We start from the raw sequence: 22944 nt of genomic DNA, 5'->3' as shown, positions 1-22944 counted from the left end.
TTGTTATTACCACTTGTTGTGGTATAAGTTGTACATCACTAAATAAATAAAGATTGATTCTCACTATACCTTCCATATCAGGTCCCTTCCGTTCACATAAAATGTTATATCATGTAAATGAATAGGACATTGCACACTATCCGTTCCGTTTCCTTTCCGTTCCATATCCTTTCCTTCCATACATTTTTTTGGCGGACGGACTGAAGCGTATAGGAAACAGCGTTGTCAAATTTTTACATTTGTACCAGCTCTGTTAACATTTTGCTGATATTTATTCTTTCACTTCTTAATTAAATCTATTATCTTTTTCAAAAGATACAAATTTTTAAAATAAAACTTTCGTACTGATAAATAAATAAATGTCTTTAATGTAAAAAAAAATACAATTTGTAGACAAAGGTAAAGTAAACAAACAAAGTAAACAAACAAGGTACACAAACAAACAAACAAAAGATAATACAAAACATTACACAAATAATATTGTCAGTCTTATTGTTTAAAATAAACATTTATAAATTTTTACAATGTCAAAGAATAAAAAAAAATAAAAAAACAAAAATAATATTCAAAAATATTTAGTTAGTTTATAGTAAATATCAATGACCTCTAAATAAATTTATTTCGATGTCATTGGTAAATATTGGTAAACATTCGAGTAGAGATATAGATCGTACAATAAAAAGTATGGAACTGATATGGAATGGAAGCTTAGGTATAGCGCCAATACAATAAAAAATACTGAACGGATATGGAATGGAAATGGAAGGTATAGTGAGAATCAACCTTAACTCATAATAACGCTTAGAAAACAAATAAATCTATTACTAAAATATGAATTATAAAATTAAAAATAAAACGTAAAAATCTTTAAAAAATGATATAAATAGAATAGAACGTTTAGATATAATAAATATGTTGTTTCCCAATTTTATATTAAGATTCATCCCATAAATCCATCACAATCTGCCATCGCTTGTCACTCAAAGTTGATCACGTGCATCGGAAATTGTTTTGCGATTACCATATATGATCTTCTTTCGAGTTTCAGTATATATATTCTTTATTTATGCTTTCGAGGTTGCAATTTCTTCGGGAGTCATTTTAGGGCGTATGTTTATAGGAAATTTTTCTTTAAAATCGTGCGTTTTTAATATTTTTTTAATGGAAAATGTAAGATATTATGTTCTATATTTTCTATGTAGCCGAATATAATATTTATTCATTAAAAAACGATGGCATGGCAGACTGTCCAAAAATTTTATTATCACCTAGTATAATAAACTACGAGATCTTTAACATTCTAATTAGGTATAGCAAGGAAGCGTTATACCAAACAAAAATATTTACCTAAAGAAGTTTTGGCCCCACTGAACGTGATGGCGAACAGTGCCCCTACTAAGCCTCCGCCGGCCGTCATCAGTTGGAAAACTGCGGCGTGCCACCTGGTGAAGCCCGATTTGAGCAAAATAGCGAAGTCGCCCACTTCGTGAGGAATCTCGTGCACCAAAATGGCGAACGTGGTCAGTAGTCCTAGTTTGGGCGATACCAGGAAGGCGCCGCCTAGCGACAGGCCGTGGGTGAAGTTATCGATTGTGTTGGCAACTAAGTTCAGGTATCCCGATATCTGGAAAAATGAAAATAATATTACACATAGCAATCGCATTTCATGTTTTTTTATTTTCTCTAAAACGGTGTGGAAAGTTGGAAAAGTATAAACGGGATTAAGCATTTTAGAAGCATTTCAGACAAAACTCACGTCAACATCATTAGTGACTACGCTCCCACCCTTGACGCTAAAATTGAGGAAAAGGATAAATTTTACCAAGCTTTACAAAATGCCCTCCAACGAATTCCAAAGCACGAACGAATCATCTTGCTAGGTGACTTTAATGCCCGTGTTGGCAAACAACAGGAAATATGGCCTGACGTATTGGGAAAACATGGAATGTGAAACGTAAATAGCAATGGTGAACGCTTATTAACATATGTGAACGCTTATTAACATGCGCAGAGTATAATCTTTCCATCACCAATACGTGGTTCATGTTGAAGGACAAGTTTAAAGGTACCTGGAAACATCCTAGATCGGGCCACTGGCATCAATTGGACCACATAATCGTTCGAAAGACGCATCTAAAAGATGTTAGGCTCACAAAAGCTAGAATAGATGCCGAATGAGGCACTGACCACCGACTGTTAATTTCAAAAATGAAAATCCAGTTAAAACCCAAACATCCACACTGTAAAAAGCAAAACAACGTGACCAGATTGAACGTACGGGGTTTAGAGAACAACAATACTGCCGACGCCCTCCGGGAAGCCATCAAAGAAAAATCGGCGGAAAAAATCTTGCAAAAATAATGTCAAACCGCCTGCACCCATATATAGAAAAAATCCTTCCAGAATCGCAAACGGGTCATCATTACTTGAGTACAAAAACAAAACTTGCAGTGTACCGAGCAATTATAATCCCCACCATGTTATATGGGAGTGAAACCTGGGTGCTGTACCGCCGACACATGAACGCATTAAACAAGTTGCAACAGAGACAGCTTAGACAACTCTTAAGCATCCGGTGGTTCCATCATGTCTCAAACGTATCGGTCCTTGAAAAAGCTAACTGCGCGAGTATTGAAGTTATGGTCACAAAATCCCGCTTAAGATGGGCTGGTCACGTATGCAGAATGCAAGAAAACCGCATACCAAAATCTCTGCTTTACGGTGAGCTTGTAGACGGTAAGAGGAGGCCGGGTGGACAACTGAAAAGGTACAAGGACATTTTCCACGAAAACTTAAGGGGATTAACATGAAGAATGAGTGGGCAAAAGCGGCTCACAATAGAACTTAATGGAGAAGAGTTGTAACCTCAGTTAACAGCGTCAACCAAAAAGTAAAGAAGCAATAAAGCAATGCAATTTTTGATAACATCACGTATCGGGCTTTTCAGTCACAGAAAAGCTCATGAAAGAAAACGCCTTGTGTGACCATCTTCTTTATGTGTGTCGAATACTCGTCAGCGAGTAACGGCTGTATGTATGTATGTAATGTGAATATTAAGGGTTTACAATGGTCTGTTATTTTTTTTAGACAATAAACTAAAAATTTAGAGGGCGTCGCGTCGTGAGAGAAATGACCAACTTGGTAAATAACGGACACCCTAGTTAGTAGAGATGGAGAAACTAAAATTGATAATTTTTACAACAAAGAAAAGAAAGATAGAAATTACGATTGAGTATTTAATCTTAGTATTTAATTTCTTAATGTTTTATTTGTATTTTATTTTTTGTTTTTACTTTGTTATATTTCTATATTTAATTTTCTTAGAACTTTATATCAACAATAAGTATGTATCTATTACCATTCAAATTTATACAGAAATATATTTATTACCTGTTTTTTACTCGTACTCTCCATTATCCCTTTTGTATTGTTGTTTTCCATAACCTTTTCCTTTTCTTCCGCTTTTTCGGCTTCTTTTTCTATCACCGAAAATATTTTTTCTGCTATCACAAAAGTAATGAGTCCGGCGAGGATCAATAATCCGCTGTAATTGTTATGATGGCCCCCTAAAACAAGATAATTCAATTATTAGCATAATATATAAAATCCTATTACGAAAATCGAGTGGCTAGTCAATGTGAGAGGATATAAATTTAGCATACAAATTGCTTTACAAAGGACGGAACAATTTGCTTTATTAAGTTAACTTGAAATTGGCAATGAGACCGACAGTGAATAGGGTCGTTGTATGTGATCAAGCGATAAAGGATGATCGAATAAAATATTTAGTGCACTGAATATTTAGTACATTGAAAAAAGATGGCGAATATGCATCAGCATTTATTCGCATAATAAAATATTTTTTTTAACTAAGTAATACATTTTGATTGTTTGAAACAAATTTGGGCATTTCAGATCAGATCAGTTCTCTCAGATTAAAACTTATTTCAGGCACAATTAAGTATTAAGGTATTTTGTTGTAAATATATTATGTATTTTTATACTGCCTATAATAACGAATCGGCGCTATCAAATATACAATAATTTTTATCTGACTCTTTACCCCACTTATTTATCCTGATACCAGTTCCTTAAAACAATTATTCACATATTAAATACAATTTTAAAAATACATTCTTTCTTTGGACTCAATATTCCTGGCAAAGACCTCTGTTATTAAACAATGTGTGGTTCATCCAGGAATTCGACGATACCTTTGGGCTCATGAGCGCCTTAAGTGCCGCCTGACTGTCTGAGCATAATAGATGAGCTAGTGAATAAGTTCTTCTATTGTGTTCTCCCGCGCATTGTACTTAAGCTAACAGTAAGTAAATATATAATAGTTAAACATGTTTATCGCTAGAAACGGGTGGGAGTAGCGAAAGACACAGATTAACCCTCGGATTAACCATTTTTTAAAGCATTGTGGCGAGTTTGGTATGTAAAAAAGAGGACTTTTTCAATAAGTGGGAGAAAAGAGGACGGTGAGATCAAAAAGAAAACTGTCCTCTGGAATAGAGGACAGTTGGCAACCCTACATTTAGCACACAATGTTTACTACTCGCAAAATGGTTATACAAATATTCTCTACAAAATAGTGTTTTGCGCTATATTTTATCTTTTTATGGATGTATAGATAAATACATTTCCGACAAAATTTATGGCACTTTCCAACCACGTATATTGTCAAAAAATATCTACGATTAATAATGTTCTTTTGTTCAACCGTTTCCCACGTGCTCAAACTAAACGAGCTATTACAAATATCAGTCCAGTATGGTCCGGAAATCCAGATAGAAACAAGGAACCAAAGAACAAAAAAAAACACGAATAAATGACGTGACTATGTGCTGCATAATAAATTAAATCCATAAATTTGAAAAACAAATATTTTAGAAAGTATTAAAAATTCCTATTACAATAGGCTGTTAATATCACTTCTAATTGTGTAAAATCTTTGAACATCCTATTTATTTTTGATATACTTTAATAATAGATATATAAACTTTAATACTCATCTGCTCGCATGAAAAATCCTATAAAATATTTTACACAGCTACATTATTTTATGCTTATACAGTTATAATTATGATACACTTATAGTTATGAAAATAGAGCCTCTTTATCTAAAAAAAACTATAAAATAATTTAGAACACTTAAATATATCCCATCTAAAAGTTTGCTAAATTTAGATACTACACTCACCGGCAATAAAAACCGGCACCTTAAAATTTTGAACGGCTGGATCGAACTTTAATGGCTGGACTGACTTTAATGATCTCTGATTTCAAAGATTCATCTCCTCCCCGAATAACAGAATAACTATTAAAATATTGGAAAAATTAACGAAAAAAAAATAATACAGAAAATTAACTTTTAAATATCTTATGTTTGGAACTCCGCCACCTTCTTCAATTGAGAGCTCATGTCACGCACGTTTATAGCGTATTAATAATTCAATCGTTGGTCTCAATCATTCCAGATCATTTAGTCAATCAGTCATCCCTAGCACAAGATTGATAAAAAAAACTCTCAATTCAGTGTAAACTAATATTATTTCATAAAAGTCATAATAAGCAATTTTCTTTTACATTGATAAAAGCCTTCGATTTAGTATTACATTTTGTTTATTTTGTTTAGAAAATGCTACTTAATTATGAGGCAACATCAACAAAATTAATTTCACATTTAATTCAGGAGTATAAAACATCTACTAAGCAATCTACTAAGCAAGTTTTAAAAGTCTCTGTAATTTATTAATTCTTCAACATCACGGTTTTTCTGCCGAGGAGCAAAGGGAAAGACACCACCTACCTGCTGAGCCTTATCCTCCATTATAGATTCGGGATATTTTTGTGCTGAGGAGACTTGGAACATACTAAGTTGGCAAAGCTCCAGGATTTGACGGAATCCACTCAGAATTCCTTCTGAATTGTGGTGAATTTACAAAACGATGGTTGATCTACTACATGATCTAATTATATCGGTACTTTCTCACCGATATAATTAAAACAGGCACTATTCCACAACCATTAAAAGAGCTAAAATCATTGCCATCCTAAAGCCTGGTAAGCCTAAGGACAAGCTGCAAAGTTACCGCTCAATCGCACTGCTGAGCACGACCTACAAGCTGCTGGAGAGATTAATCTACAACAGAATAAGCCCAAAAATTATGAAGATTACCGATTGAACAAGCTGGCTTTCGACCCGGACGTAGGTGCGTAGATCAGGTTTTATCATTAACAACTTACATCGAAGCAGAATTTCAACGCCAAGAAAAAACATCAGTTTCTTTTATTGACTTGCCCTCAGCGTACGATACACTTTGGAGACATGGATTAATCTGCAAGCTAGCAACAAAAATCCCCTGCCGAAAAACCGTCAGCCTAATCGATGATATGCTCTGAAACAGACTCTTTCAGGTAAATCTGAGGGAGAGAGAAAGCAAAAAGATGAAACTTAATAACGGATTGCCACAAGGTTCTGTGTTAGTTCAATTGCTATTTAATTTATATATCGCTGATATACCGGCTACTTCAGCTAAAAAAATTGGATATGCGGATGATTGGGCTATAGAAAACAAGACATAGACACCTCGAGAGACTGAGGCTATTCTTGCGGAGGATCTGTCTTCCCTGGGAAATTATTTCCGTAGGTGGAGGCTACAACCGAGCGCGATGAAGACGGAAGTTAGTTGTTTCCATCTTAATAATAAATTAGTAAACCAAGAACTTAAAATAAAGTTTGAAAGTAACTGGCTGTCATATCAGGAACAGTAAAAGCAACTCCCACCCAATCGCTTCCTATTCTAAGTCATATTCCTCCACCACATGTTCGCGGACACAACGCACTTATTATAGAATACTCTAAAATTACAAACATGTCTCAACTGCCGATATATTTGAATGTCCAAGATCCGGATAGGAACAGGCTCCGTTCAAGGCATCCAACATTGACAACAGCAATCAGCCTACATCGGAACAATTTTAAATTAATGGAGTTTTGGAGTAGAGGGGGAATCAGAGTTGCCAGGTCACGCCGGGGATATGCCGGCTATAACCCAGAACCCACCAGGCTTTGATATGCCACGAAAAACATGGTGTGCGTTGAACAGTATAAGGACAAATCATGGGAGGTGTGCTGATTCTACGTTTAAATGGGGAAAGACAGCTTCCCCAGAATGCGACTGCAACATCGGCAGTCAAATTATCCGGCACATAGTAGAAGCATGCCCATTAAGATCCTATTCCGGCCCCTTTGATGATTTCCCGGAAGCTACAGACAGTGAAGTCGAATACATCCGCAATTTAGATATTTGTTTGTTAAATTTGCTATATGTATATTTGTTTGAAAAATAGCAGGTTAGTCGTGACTGACTAAGTTAAGAAAAAAACTCAAAATTTAAGTGAGGGTGCAGTCAATAATCACCACATAGGCTAATAAAACTACTTTTTCAAATTTGTCAAGCTTTCGAGAAGTTTATTCCCATCATCAGGACAGTTTGACTGAGTGAACTGTACTGATGATTCGAATAAAATTCCCGAAAGCTTGACAAATTTCAAAAGGTAGTTTTATTAGCCTATGTGGTGATTATTGACTGCATCCTCACTTAAATTTTGAGTTTTTTTTATATTTGTTTGTACATTTTAAATTCTGCCCGATTATTATTTACACGCATATTTATGTTTTTACTTTTATTTGTACGATGATACCGGTCTCATGTGTTTTGCTGTGAGCCATACGATAGATATATCGGTACAACACAGGTATCAGATCTAAGGAGAGATCAAGTTAAAGAGGTAGAGGAAAAGGAGAGAGATCATCCAGCCTTCACATCACGGGTACCTCAGCCAGAGTAGCTGAAAAGCTCCTCGACTGTGAAGGACACGGAGCACCAAACCCAAACCGTGGAAGGGTGTAAACCCTCGTAGGAGGTAGATGTCCACTCCTCGGAGGAAGAACATCTGTTGTCAGATGTTCGGAAGAGGATGGGAAATACCCTGTCCCCCCTACTACAGAAAAAAAAGTGGAACACAATAAATCTTTAACCGTCGCGCGTCGCGGTGATTAACCCCCCCCCCCTCAGTCATTCTACATTCTACAATTTATTAATTTGAAAAATATCTGATATCCTATATTAAACCGTTTATCACTATTAAAACACGTACGGTATCCATTTTAATATGTACTGCATGAATACCGACACCAAGTATTTAACCAATAAGGAAATCGCTAACAATAACAATACAAAATAAATTCATCAGTGTAATTATTATATCATAACCTTGGCACAAAATGTTTAAGTACTTTTTAAATGTCAAATGACTGCTCTTCCTGTTTTACTGATAAAAAAAATATTAAACAAATCTTTCGAAATTAATGCATAATAAAAACTATCCATTAAAATATTATCACTTCTCTTAACAATAGAATATTATAATATAGTAATCGTGTGCATGTTCAGTATGTTATGCTAAAATATTTGTTTATTAGCACCACATGCACAACATCGACATAAAATTTAATTAATAAATAATCAGACAATTCATTCAAAAGAAATTATTACGACTTTGAATTCATTTATTATCAAAGCATTTTTATCAGGATTGGCATGATTTAAATCAAATGATTTAAATCAAGTGATTTTTTTAATTTTAATCATTGATTTAAATAAAAAAAAAATAATTTTATTAAAACTTTATTATAAATCAAAAAATAAATATAAAAGTTATAAAAATGAGTCCTAGAAAACTATAAAAAAGGTATAAAACTATCTATTCATCAATTTAAATGTTGGACCGATTTTTGAAGTAATTTCGTGTGAATCCATTAGACTGCTAAACGCAGGGATTTATTTTAAAATTTATGTATAAGTGACAAAAATACTAATTTCAGTCTCGACTGAAGAGTATTTCCGAAAAATAATGTATTGTTTTATTAGGAGTAAAAATTATTCTTTTTTTGATGATGCTGTACCTTTGAAGGACCATCGTAAAGCTATTCCGACGTTACAAGGAAGCACAAGAAGTACATTTTTACTCCTAATAAAACATACATACTATATTTTTAAAACATTACAAATCATTTTTAATCAATTTCAAACATTGCAAATAATATAAACAGTAATCGAGCAACAATTTGTACACTGGTTGAATTTGACACTTAATATCAGTTTAATAATATATTTTTGTAGTTTTATGCTTAGGCGTAACAGTGCTTTACTTTTATACCTAGGCGTTAAAATGACAAAAATTAATACTTTTGAGACGTTTGAAAAAAAAATCCTTTTGATCTGAAGCGAGCGACTTTTTTGCGAAATATATTGGTGACCGATGTGGAAAAATGACAAACGCACCCTAGAATTATTAATGTTATTGATAACGGGTAGAGTTATAATGATTTATCCATTTAGGATAGGACTTTAATTGGAAATAAGTCCTAGTCATTTGGAAATCCGATTTAAATATTGTTTTGAATTAAAATCAAAAAAATCTGATTTAAATCAAATAAATCTGATTTTTTTGATTTTTTAAAAAAAATCATGATTTTTTCCAACCCTGATTTTTATACTATTTTAGCTGGAAGCAAAGAAAATAAGAAAATTATAGTTAACACAAGTAGAAGTATATTTGCTTGAAATAAAAAACCAAATACGTTAGCAAACTTAATTAAAATGAAAATTTAGAAGACTAATCCATAATTGCTTGTCCGTTTTTAACATTGTTTAGTAAAACTTTACACCCTATAAGCTGCATAAATCTGTATAACCAGATTAATTTAAAAATGACGTTAATTTTATTCGTAATAATTTTCTTCGTCAAGTTTCAAATTAATTTTGCAACATCTTGATCGTTAAGTTTTTACTGCTTATATTAAATCTGTAAACAGTGTTTTTTATTTCATTTGAAGAAAGTAGACAGTTTTGAGTTTAAACGCTTTTTGAACTAGCATAGTGCTGTTTATTTATTTCCTTAATATTTATTCACAGCATTTCGGTTAGTAACTACCTCTAATCGTTTTTAAATTACTCCTTTTTTTAATTTAATATGTTACCTACGTGGCATTAAACAGTTGCAATAAAAATAATACGTGATAATAACATGTTCACTTTTTTTGTATGTCTACTCATTATTACCCTTCTTTTTTTCAATTATAGAGGAGCTAAGTATTACCATACAAATGTTATGTCTATACCGCCTTAACAGTTGCAACATGAATAGCTTTCAATTTGGATACGATGAGTATTACAAAACTGTAAAATGATATTGAAATTTCTGATGCTGCAATACAAGTTATCAATAGAAATTGCAAATTGCAACATTTAGTTCTGTAAACGCAATAACAAAAATGACCACAAAACTTGGTGCCCAATAAATCACTAACAGAGGCAAGCAAAACAGTTCAAAGTAAAACACTCTCCAAAATTTATGACAGATGTAGTTGGTGCAACACAATTACCAAGATCATTTGATCTGCAAGACCAAGACCAAGACAGACCAGTGCAACTCTTTCGCAAGGCCAAGACCAAGCATGCAAGACTTTTGCGGTCTTGCATTTTTTCACGTTTTTGTATAAGAAATTACTTATTTGTTCAAAATTATGGTTATAATTTATTACAAAAAGTTTCCTGATTATTGAAAAAAAATAAAGAAAGAAATGCTGATTCAAAATAATAATACATTGAAAAATAAAAGTTTTCGCCAGAAAAATGTTCTATTAATTCTTTCTTTAAAGTTTCATTCATATTGCAGCAAGAAGAAAACAATAAATGGGTCCTGCAAAACCAAGAGAGCCCTGGTCCCTGGTCTTGGTCTTGCATTTGAATAAATGCAAGAAAAGAGACCATTTACCGATGAATATCGGTGAATGAGCATTGCAAGCTCAATACACATTTAAACCTGATAGGATTAACAGACGAAGCTGTGTGCAGATTCTGTCAATCAGATAAAGAATAGGTAAAACACAATTTTTGTCAATGCGATAGCAAATTTTATAGTTGGCAATGATAAGCCACTGAAAAAGAACTATATGAAACATTATCTCCATTAGACTTTGTGAAAAGCATACCACTGAGAATGTAAATCTAAATATTAGAGGGCCCCAATAGGTCATTTACATTAATTTCATTTTTAACTGGTTCGGCAAAAACGAGTCTCTTATACTCTTACAATCTTTCAACTCCTCAATATTTCCCACATTTTTTATATAGGAATCAAAATTTGAACGCATGAGTTACTTGATATCTCTTTAAAAATTGTATCAACAAAACAAGAGTTACATTTTCTAGATTTTTGAATTTCTAATTTCTTTTTGAAGATTCTAGATTTTTGAATATGATTGAGTTTCTTCCATAAGTACTCCATGCTAACTTAATTCTTTTAAGTTCTGGTAGTAGAGATCCCCAGCTGTGTATTAGTTTTAGTGTAATGAGTCTTTTATGTTATTTAAATTGTGTATTGGTCTTCTACATACCTATCCGAGTATATATTCCGAAAAAAATGAATGAAATTGATTTTATTCCAACTTCGGGGATCACGCGATGTAATACATTTTAACTAATTAGATCTTTTTTTGCCTTTCTACATAAACTATTTCTATATTAATCCAAATTTACTTACCATCTTTAGACAAGTCGTTCGCCCATATTTCTGGGAGGGAATGTAGAAAAACATCTCCTAATAGTCCTCCAACAGCGAAACTCAGCAGAGACTTCAGTTTGTTTGCGCTCGCTGTAAACAAACAAAAGTAGAATTAAAAATACAATTCATTTAATCCATATAGATTACAAAAAATCCTAATTACTGTGCTAATAATAAAATATCTATAAATTTCTTTATTGAATTTAAGAGTCTTATCGGTCGAATACCTGTTTACAAGTGTTTTTGCAATATTTTGCAAATATTTGCAGTGTAAAAGTAGCATGGTAATCGTGGAATTTGGAACGCATCTGATATATGTCGCAAACATTTGTAATTGGATAAAAAAAACAGCTATAAGACGCGCAGTTTTAAAACTTGTTCATTGCACATAATACCTAAACCTAAACAATTATAAATGTATACAGGATGGCCCAGTGTTAAATACAGGGTGATATACAGGGTCGCTGTGTTAGGTTAGAACACGGTCGATTATTAGGTAAAATGTAGGAGGTATCGCAAAAAGTTAAATACAAAAATTATAGGGTATTTAAATGTCTATTGGCGAGTAATAAATTTATGTATACAGGGTCGGTCATAAAGTCGTGACACATCAAAGTTTCATTTTTTAAATGGAACCCCCTCTATATTATTCTATATTTCCATTCTTCCTTCAATTCTAAACATAAATCGAAATACACACAATGTACCTCCAACCAACCGTTTCCGAGTTATTGACTTTCGAACGTATCACTTAAACAATTTGATTTAATTAATTTGGATATGTTCAGTTTCATTTAATGATGCCATTCTGCCGAAACTGTGATACTGTTGTAATGGGTTTTTAAATGCCTATTAGCTACTAGTAAATTTAAGTATACAGGGTCGGTCATAAAGTTGTGGCACATCAAACTTTCTCTTTTTTTTAAAGAAACCCCCTGTATATTATTGCATATTTCAATTCTTCCTTCAATTTTAAGCAGTAATCATAATATACAATGTACATAAATTGAAGAATTGAAATGTTAAACGAAAATTTTGTAATTTCCAGACTTGATATAATCTCATTTTATACATCTATAAATGCTAACTTGAGAAGTAATGTCAAATATTATTAAGTATCACAGTTTCGGCAGAAAGGCATCGTTAAATGTAACTGAACATATCTTGATATTTTCAAAAGTCAATAACTCGGAAACGGTTGGTTTGAAGTACATTCTGTGTATTTCGATTTTTGCTTAGAATTGAAGGAAGAATTGAAATATGGCAATAATATACAGGCCTACCGAGGTAATATCGTAGAATCATACACTGAAAAAAAGGATCTCTCAGTCGAAATGAATATAACTTTGACCCAAAAGATTGGCGCTTTTCAATAGGGCCAAGAACGACGTTTCTTTGCTCAAAGCATTAACTATCTTTTCATAAGCTTTAAAAAATTACTTTAGAGAATAGAAGAATCTATCTGTCCAAAGTATTTCACTCTTGACCCAAAATGAATATGCAAAGAAGTTCTTGCTACAAGAACAATAGTCTCTTTGATTCATGCAAAAATTCTTGATTGAAAAGGGACATTTCTTGATTAAAGAGACACTTTTCTTAAACCAATAGCGAATATTATTGACTCAACTAAAATTTATTTTGATCTAAGAGAAGTCTATATATCATATACACATTGATAAAAAAGATAGACTTGAACTAAAGTCGTCATCGTTCTAGAAAAACAAAAAAATTAGTGGGAAGAATTTATTTTAGCGTAAAAAAAAATGTTCCCTGCAGAAAAACTCTCTTAACTCAAGAAAACTTGTTCTCTTGAAAGATTCGAAAATTTCTCTTGAATCTACTTTCATTCAACCAAGTGCAAGTTACTTTGTTTTAAGATAACAAGAAAAATACGCTAGGAAGTACTTCATTCAAGACACATGGCCATTTTTCCAATAGCTAAATACTCTTTTGATGAAAAATAATAACGACACGCAAAGACGATGACGAAGGACGATATATATACAATCAGTCTGCAGTCCGATCAGTCGTACGTCGCATTTCATAGGTAGCACATCATAGTACGCACGGGTTTTGTTGCTTGGAATTTTGCATAATTTGCTTTTTAAACGCCTATCATATAACAAATTAGTGATCGTTATTAACATGTATTTGTCACTTTTTATTGACAAATTTTAGAATATATGGATTCTTTAAAGGAGTTTCTGAAAAAATGGAAATTAGAGCATTTATTTGCTTTATTTGAAGGTAAGAGACATTTACCTAGTGCACCTGTTTAGATAATGCATGCCTGACTATAGATAGAATAAGAATATAGGTATCGATTTTTTTATGCAAATAATTACAAAAATTTTAGAATTTCAAGTCGTCGTATTAAAAAATCAAAATGTGACTAAAGCTTATAATTTTAATAATTTGTTTGCTTTACTTTGATTAATCGTGATATAACATTTTTTTGTAATTTGTAGAGTGATGAACCACCCCAAAAAATACCAAGGAGTGAAGAAGCAGAAATAACTACCTACTATCGAGGGAAATATCACTTTACTTACTACAGGCTAGGAAAACCTAAATTTATCAGAAAATAATATATCTCGTAATATGCCTGTATGCCTATATATGATGTATAGACTTCTCTTAGATCAAAATAAATTTTAGCTGAGTCAATGGTATTCGCTATTGGTTTAAGAAAAGTGTCTCTTTAATCAAGAAATGTCCCTTTTCAATCAAGAAATGCATGAATCAAAGAGACTATTGTTCTTGTAGCAAGAACTTTGCATATTAATTTTGGGTCAAGAGTGAAATACTTTGGACAGATAGATTCTTCTATTCTCTAAAGTAATTTTTTAAAGCTTAAGAAAAGAGAGTTAATGCTTTGGGCAAAGAAACGTCGTTCTTGGCCCTATTGAAAAGCGCCAATCTTTTGGGTCAAAGTCATATTCATTTCGACTGAGAGATCCTTTTTTTCAGTGCAGGCATATTACGAGGTATATTATTTTCTGATAAATTTAGGTTTTCCTGGTCTGTAGTAAGTAAAGTGATATTATTTTCCTCGACAGTAGTTATTTCTGCTTCTTCACTCCTTTGTATTTTTTGGGGTGGCTCATCACTCTACAAATTACAAAAAAATGTTACATCACGATTAATCAAAGTAAAGCAAATAAATTATTAAAATTATAAGCTTCGGTCACATTTTGAATTTTTTAATACGACCACTTGAAATTCTAAAATTTTTGTAATTATTTGCATAAAAAAATCGACACCTATATTCTTATTCTATCTATAGTCACGCATGCATTATCTAAACAGGTGCATTAGGTAAATGTCTCTTACCTTCAAATATAGCAAATAAATGCTCTAATTTCCATTTTTTCAGAAACTCCTTTAAAAAATCCAAATATTCTAAAATGTGTCCATAAAAAATGACAAATGCATGTTAATAACGATCCTAATAAAATTCCAAGTGGAAAATGCCAAGCAACAAAACCCGTGCGTACTATGATGTGCTACCTATGAAATGCGACGTACGACTGATCGGACTGCAGACTGATTGTATATATATATCGTCCTTCGTCGTCGTCTTTGCGTCTCGTTATTATTTTTCATCAAAAGAGTATTTAGCTATTGGAAAAATGGCCATGTTTCTTGAATGAAGTACTTCCTAGCGTATTTTTCTTGTTATCTTAAAACAAAGTAACTTGCACTTGGTTGAATGAAAATAGATTCAAGAGAAATTTTCGAATTTTTCAAGAGAACCAGTTTTCTTGAGTTAAGAGAGTTTTTCTTCAGGAAAAATATTTTCTTTTGCGCTAAAATAAACTCTCTTGCCACTAATTTTTTTTTTCAAGAACGATGACGACTTTAGTTCAAGTCTATCTTTTTTATCAGTGTACATTTAAAAAATGCAACTTTGGTGTGCCACGACTTTATGAGTTACCTTGTATACATAAACTTATTACTGGCCAATAGACATTTAAAAACCCTATAATTTTTGTATTTAACTTTTTGCGGTACCTCCTCTATTTTACGCAATAATCATCCGTTTCCATACAGCGACCCTGTATAATGATCGGGTCATCGCAATGAGGTTATATAGAGGGAGACGCTATGAGCATTTAAAGTGCTTGCGAAAAATGGTAACACTAGGCGTGGCTTAAGCCAGCACCAATATGGCGGCATTAGCAGGGCCGGATTAGAGAAACTTCTTTGAAAAATTTTATTTTACACAATATAACGACCTCAACTTTTTTAAATAAAAAATTAATTAATCAAAATCACTATACAAAACCTACAATTTTTTCAAAAATATAAATTACAAGATTAATTTTAATGACTATATACTATGTATATTTAAGGAGGAAACACAAAAAAATAATACACATTAAATAAATTAAATTTTATTGCTCACTAAATAACACTGTTTTGTTGCTAGTATGTCTTAAACTAATTGCCTTGTTTTTATTGATGTATCTAACAATAATAACCTTAACATTTTTAAAAAAAATTAGAAAAAAAGCGGAAAATAATTAAACATGATTACTGATTTACCATAATTAACATTTTGATAATCATTAAAATTTAGAAATCTTAGGAAATAATTATTTATTTGAGATATTTTATTGAGATGTTCTGTCAAAACAGCTATCAGAAAAATGTTTCGAGCATAGAACACTACCTGATGTAGCTTGCCAGTTTCTCCTGTTCATAAACTTCACCTAAGCTTCTCGACGGATGGGATTTTTGAAACCTAAAAATCAAATTTAATATAATATTTATTTGATAAAAATTTTCTAAAGAGAGCAAAATTTATATACTACGTACTAAATTTAAAATGTTCTGATATAAAATTTTATTAAAATAATAAATGTTTATCAATAAATATAAGTTGTTAAGACTTTATCTGCAAAAAGTAAATTTACTTTGTTGATTTTATAATATTTATCTAAAAATTGAAGCTATACTATATAAAGTTTGTACATAGTATATGCTAGCAGATGCTAAAAAGGAATGTAAATAAATGTTTAAGTACAAAATCTTAGTGTAAAAATAGAAAAATAAACCGTAGTTAAAACAAAACTTTTAAATTTGGCTAGCAAAATACTCTTTCCTCTCAAAAAAGTATATGTAGTAAAAATAACAGATATTGTTAAGAATTTTTTTACAAGAATAGAAGTCGAGGCATGTTTTAATTACTTAATTGCCTCTAACAAAGTATTAAATAACTAAACACTTTGTCAATATAGAAACACTTAATATTTAATTAATAAACGCATAACTAGTTAAATGGAAAATAATTTAATCAGGTCCTGTATTATGTTTACAATTACCTGTGAAATGCAATTTCAGTGGATTTCTTCCTCTCTACACGTTGTGGACTGCAACAACTACTTACAGCACACGAAGACATGTTCGGAAAGTCCAAATATTCAAATAAAAACACAAAAATAGTCTTGGAAAATTAAAAAAACACTCGCAGCAACGCAATTAACCTCAAAAACTGAACTGTCAGAATTGCCAGTACCAATATGGCGTAACTGGGTACACTTCTCGATAGCTTATGTCGCCTCCCCCCCTTATAACCTCATTGGGTCATCGTAAAAGCGTTGTCTGGATTATAACCTAAGATTGTAAGACAGTGTCGTAGACACCTTAATAAAAAATCAAATGCATTAAAAAGTGATAAAATTTTAGTTGATATATTTCTAGGGTAGTGGTGGATTTTGCATCAAAATTTCAAACCGCACAAGTAGACGTTTACAAAAAATGTTGCATTGAGGGTTGGAACTTTATTTTTCACAATTATATAGCACTAAATATATCTGTAAACCCTGTACAATACTAGTTTTGCAGTAAATTTAACAGAATACATTTTAGAAAAAAAATTGAAAAATAATATGTAATTACTGAAAATCCATTTTATACAAAAGTAAATTCTAATTTAAATAAAAATATGTTATGCATTTATTGTCATAGTGTAGTTATGATAAGAAAAAAAAATAAATGGCTTAACACTTGTTAATCAGTGAATCACCGTTAATCATTAGCTAGATACGCACTAGAGGACAAGTGCCTTACGATTTAAAAGAGATTAATTATGATATTATTTGTGTTATTTTTTTAATAAGCAAATATATTTAGGTATTAAACCTCGGTATAATCAAAACGAAACAAAATTTTGCCAGTTAATAATAATAATAAAAACCCCAACGTTGTTATACCATGACACTGTTTACAGAATTCATAATTAGCTTAATACTTAATTATATTCTTAATGTACAATGGACATACATTAGGAACTTGTCAATTTCTTTGTAACCTAGAAAAAAACAATTAAGAAGATGATGCCATATAATCTAATATTTCATTACATTGGGCAAAAGAAACTATTTTTTTTATTGAAATTCGGTTCTTACTAACTTATTTTATAATTATTAAATTGGAACAAAAATACAAAGAAAATGTTAATGAACTCAGAGATCGGGCTACTCAAGGACACATAAACAGAACTAAATATAATTTTATACTCTTACGCATTATTATTAATGTATTTGCCAAACTCAAACTGTCAGTGATTGTTAGTGAATGTCATTCCAAAGACTCGTTAAAAATAGTTGAAAAATTGCCAAAACAATAACATCCGAATAAAAAGAGTAACAAAATTTTAATAATTATAATAAGGAATAAGGAAATAAGGTCGCTTTCTATAGTATAGGTTACAAGTATTATTATATGCAATGTTTAATAATAATGCGTAATTATTAATCGAAGGATATGCCAGAAATGATAATGCATTACAATTAAAAAACAATAACACAGCAAGACCAAGTGCAATCGAGATTCGTGTGCAAAACATATACAAGAACGACGTTGTCAAGTTTCTTCTCATAAAATTAATGTTTTTCTTGTAATAATGCGTTTTCGAAATATCCAGTTTAAATTTATATATCAAAATTTTAAAAAACAAAAAAAAAAAAAATAACGGAATAATGTAACTGTTTTTCTCAATATACTTTAAGAAAGTTTTTCTAAAAATATACAGTAGGTATATTTCTAAAAGTATATTGTGAGGAACTAAATTATTGTTATTAGTTTTTAAAGAAGAAATAAATTTAGTTCACTATTATTTTTGTTCTTTCCAAGATATACTTTTCTTTGTTAATAACTTCATTTATATATTTGGGCTGTCTTTTTTCTAATAGATTATGTTGAAGCCTTATTTTTTACTTTTTCTAATAGTTGTGAAACTATGAAAACAGCTTAGCAACTAGGTATTTTCAGATTAAGGTTTGTCATTCTTAAATCAATTCTTTATTTAAATAAAGTTCAAAATTCACCCAAAACATTAAATGCCAAAATGGACAGATTAGCTTTTTGGTCTCATTAATGAACAAAATACATAAATTGATACATTAAGTTGGTTTTCAAAACCTACCTATTATTTGGAAGTTGAATCGTAAAGTGAACTAAATAAAAATTACAAATTCTGGTAATGTCTTAAAAATGTTAATATACTTTTTGAATAAAACAATTCTGTTTTTAATACGATTTTGTTTCACCAATTCAAAGTTAATAAAATTCTACAGAATTACTTATGGTTTGGCAACGATGCTGTACAGTAGTACTTGGTGCTACAATATGTTAGACGGTTTTCAATTCGTAAAATTCGCCTCTCAAACCGAGTGAAAAACATACTGTATCAGTCAACGTGCGCAAAAGTTATCGTCTTTATATCATAATTCCTTTAATTTCCATAATTTTCTTATTTATTTTATACTTTCTCACAAATTATATTTTATTTTTTCTCAATACTTCACTAATATTTTAGTTGTACCATTTAAACGAAAAAAATTAGTAATAATAAATTAAGATTTCTGCTTTGTTATTGCTGCTTTCTTTGTTATACCCAGGGTGCAAGATTTAAATCTACGGATTTTTTTTTTATTTTAATCGTAGATTTAAATAAAAAAACAAATTTTTTAAAAACTTAACTTTTTATCTACGTCAGTGAGTTAAGAAGCTCTTAAATCATGCATTTTCATTACCGCACTCCTTGTTTAGATGACTACCAAAGAGAAAAAAAATATTTTGTAACATTTATTTTGCACTAAATTGGAAAAATATGTTATGAGTACCTTTTCATTTCCATAGTTGTGTACTTTTTTTTCGGTGCGCCATTTTTCATACTTAGAGAAGCTGTGCTTAGAGTATGTGTATGCATACCTCTGTTTCGATCTTGCTGGAAGCAATCCAGAAATAGCTCTGAATGCATCTTCAATGTCAGAGGGAATACTTTCCGAATCGCTCATTTTTAAACTAGTGACATCAATATTATTTACTGTCATATTGAAATTGCCATGCATGGTGTTATTTGAACAAAAGTATTAAGGTAATTGATTTTTAGGATAGGTATAGAGTTAAGTACAATAATTTCTAAAATTAATTGTGTGTTTTTATAGTTAGACGTAGATAAAATATTGTAAAATACACGGGAGTTAACTTCATTACGATACTTGTGTGGTTACACTTCACACCCGTATCTTAATGATGCTGTTAACTCACTTGTATCGTAAATATCTATTCTATATAGGTATAAAAATTATTCCTATAACAAATAGACTTTATATCTCTTCATCAAATAAAATTTGACACTTGCTTAAAACGTTGGACCGATTTTTGTACTATAGTGAAGAACTGTTTTTTGTGAAAAGTTTCTTCTGATATTAGGCTAATCTTCATTCCCGAGAATATCTAATCATTGTCAGAAAATATTCTGGTATCAAGGCTGTTTTATATCTTTTTTGAAATAGTTCTATGTTGATCAAGCTAACTTCTGCCTTCTTTAATTTAGCGTAGTAAGTCCGTAAGTACTTTACACTTAGACATTAGACAGTACTAATATCCTTTTCGATATAAGACCATTCCTCTCTGTTACAGGGAGACACAAAAATAAGATATTTTAATTAGTTTTTTTTCTTTGTGATATATTTTTGCTTTTGACGCCGGGAGGCATTTAAGCAAAATGTACCATTATTTAGTCCGTAATGTGATTTTCCCTGTTCTCATTGGTCGAGACTAAACGCTGGTGCTTTTTGCCAAATATGACTAAAATGCGGTGCATTTTGCCACGTTAGCGTGAGGTATTCCAAACGCAGGTACATGTTGTTAAACTTTACTAAAACGTGGTGTATTATGCCTGAGATCGAATGGCATTAACCTTTTCAATTGCCCTGAGAAAAATAAAAAAGAATTGACGGATTGATATGACAACCTCGCCAAAAACACGCCGCCGCGCCGTTATACGCTTCTATCAAGTAGTTTTCATTAGACATACGTTGCTTTTGTGTGTTTGAATAATCTTTAGCATTTTTAATTGATATCTACACTGACATCTGAAGGTTCAACGTATATTTTACCAGATCAATTTCGATACAGTGTAAAAGAAGTTTTGGTTTTGGTTTAAGGTAAATTATTTATGCCGAACTAAAAATAGCAGAAGATTGCGACGCATGGATTTCAGAATTTTCGCGACTAAATTCAGTTTCCTGGATTGGACGGCGAACTATTACAGAACAAAGTAATGGATTCCGATTTGGACAGGCTGTATGGAGGTGGCTTTGTGACAAAAATCACGCAGTTTCCAAAGAAGATCGACCATTATTATACAGGGTGGCGCACCTCATTCGCCTTGGTTGATTAAACGGAAAGAGGTAGAAACAATTTTTTTATGGGTATATGTAGAGAAACAATTTCCACAATTTAAAATTGTTTTGAAATGTACAGGGTGTGTTAGAACTAAGATCCATACCAAAGTTATATTTTTTCTTATGGAACACACACCCGGTATTTTATTTCATTTTTGGATTCTTGGGCATAAAATATGGCATTTATTTAAAGGGTTTAATATGTTTAGATGCTTTGGTTTTTGAGATATTTATAGACATTTAAATATGCATGCTCTAATAAAAAAGTTTGTCAACACCCCGTACATTACTTTTCAAAGTTTATTCTTGTGGTGACTTTGAAGCCAGAGAAATTAACTTTACTAAAACAATGTATTGCTTTCTTAAATGTATACAGGGATATCAAAAATTGCTGGCCTATTTTAAATATTTATTTTGCATAAAAACTTCGTTATTTCTATGTATGATGCAATTTTTGATACCCCTGTATACATTTAAGGAAGCAATCAATTTTTTTAGTAAGGTTTATTTCTCTGGCTTGAAAGTCAGCACAAGAATTAATTCTGAAAAGTAATGTACAAGGTGATGACAAACTTTTTTATCATAGCATGCATATTTAAATATCTTTAAATATCTCAAAAACCAAAGCAAATAAACATATTAAAACGTTATAATAAATGTCTTATTTTATGTTCAAAAATCCAAAAATGAAATAAAATACCTATATGGATCTTAGTTCTGACACACCTTGTACATTTCAAAATAATTTTAAATTATGTACATTGCCTTCCCACATATACCTGTCTGTGTTACAAAGACGCCACGACACACGGAAATCAAACAAACAATTTTTCAGAAGTGTCAGACTAATATTTTTATAAAATATGCGTTTTCTTAACATTTCACGCTGATCCTAAAAAGACGATCAAATATTAAATAGGATAATTCTGTGGTCATTCCTAAAAATCAAAGATTTTAATAATGGCGTTTATAACATATTAGTGTAATCTGCATTGTCCTTAAAACATTTGCATGATGCTAGAAAGAATATGGCAGAACGTACCACGTTTTAGTCACGGTTGGCAAAACGCACTAGCGTTTAGTCTCAACCAATGAGAGCAAGGAAAATCACATTATGGACTATATAATGGTACATTTTGCTTAAATGCCGCCGGGAGGAGATACACCTCCTGAAACGTTAAGCATTCTTTTTATGGATGGGCAAATTTGTTTTACTAGTAAAAAGCCACTGACAAAATGGTTTCCATTAGTACTCTACACAGGGACATTTTACTAAAAATATTTTTTTTTATTTTTCAGAACTTATGGAGAATTTTTTAGTAATGGCCTTTTAGTAATGGTACATATAATTATTATACCGATCTGTTTAACTATATTTTGTTACAAATAATCAATTAATATGCCAAATAATTCAATTAGGTACACTAATTCGTACATATTTAAAAATAAATATCAGAACAAAAAGCAGAAATGGTCTGCTTTATATAGAATATTGACGCGCAATAAACCGTTTAAAGTGCCAGATATTTTTTAAACGACTAATCTTATATTCCTGGAAGATTCTATCCAGCCACATTCTAAAATGCATTTTCTTTGTTATGAG

General features: G+C 31.3%; 1 protein-coding gene across 1 annotated transcript in view; it reads right to left on the bottom strand.

The window, feature by feature from the left end:
• LOC115878849 (zinc transporter ZIP13 homolog) overlaps nucleotides 1-22944 on the bottom strand; it is a 46377-nt gene that overhangs the window by 9097 nt on the left and 14336 nt on the right. The window contains exons 2-4 of the mRNA XM_030895469.1: nucleotides 11620-11730; nucleotides 3391-3566; nucleotides 1348-1624 (exon numbers count right to left, since the gene is read on the bottom strand). Of these exons, the coding sequence (XP_030751329.1) occupies nucleotides 1348-1624; nucleotides 3391-3566; nucleotides 11620-11730 (564 nt within the window). The remainder of the gene's footprint in view (nucleotides 1-1347; nucleotides 1625-3390; nucleotides 3567-11619; nucleotides 11731-22944) is intronic.

This window comes from Sitophilus oryzae, unplaced genomic scaffold (assembly GCF_002938485.1).
Source record: "Sitophilus oryzae breed Bouriz unplaced genomic scaffold, Soryzae_2.0 scaffold_1063_pilon_pilon, whole genome shotgun sequence".
Taxonomy (NCBI): Eukaryota; Metazoa; Arthropoda; class Insecta; order Coleoptera; family Curculionidae; genus Sitophilus; species Sitophilus oryzae.
This window is presented reverse-complemented; position numbering and strand designations above follow the sequence as displayed.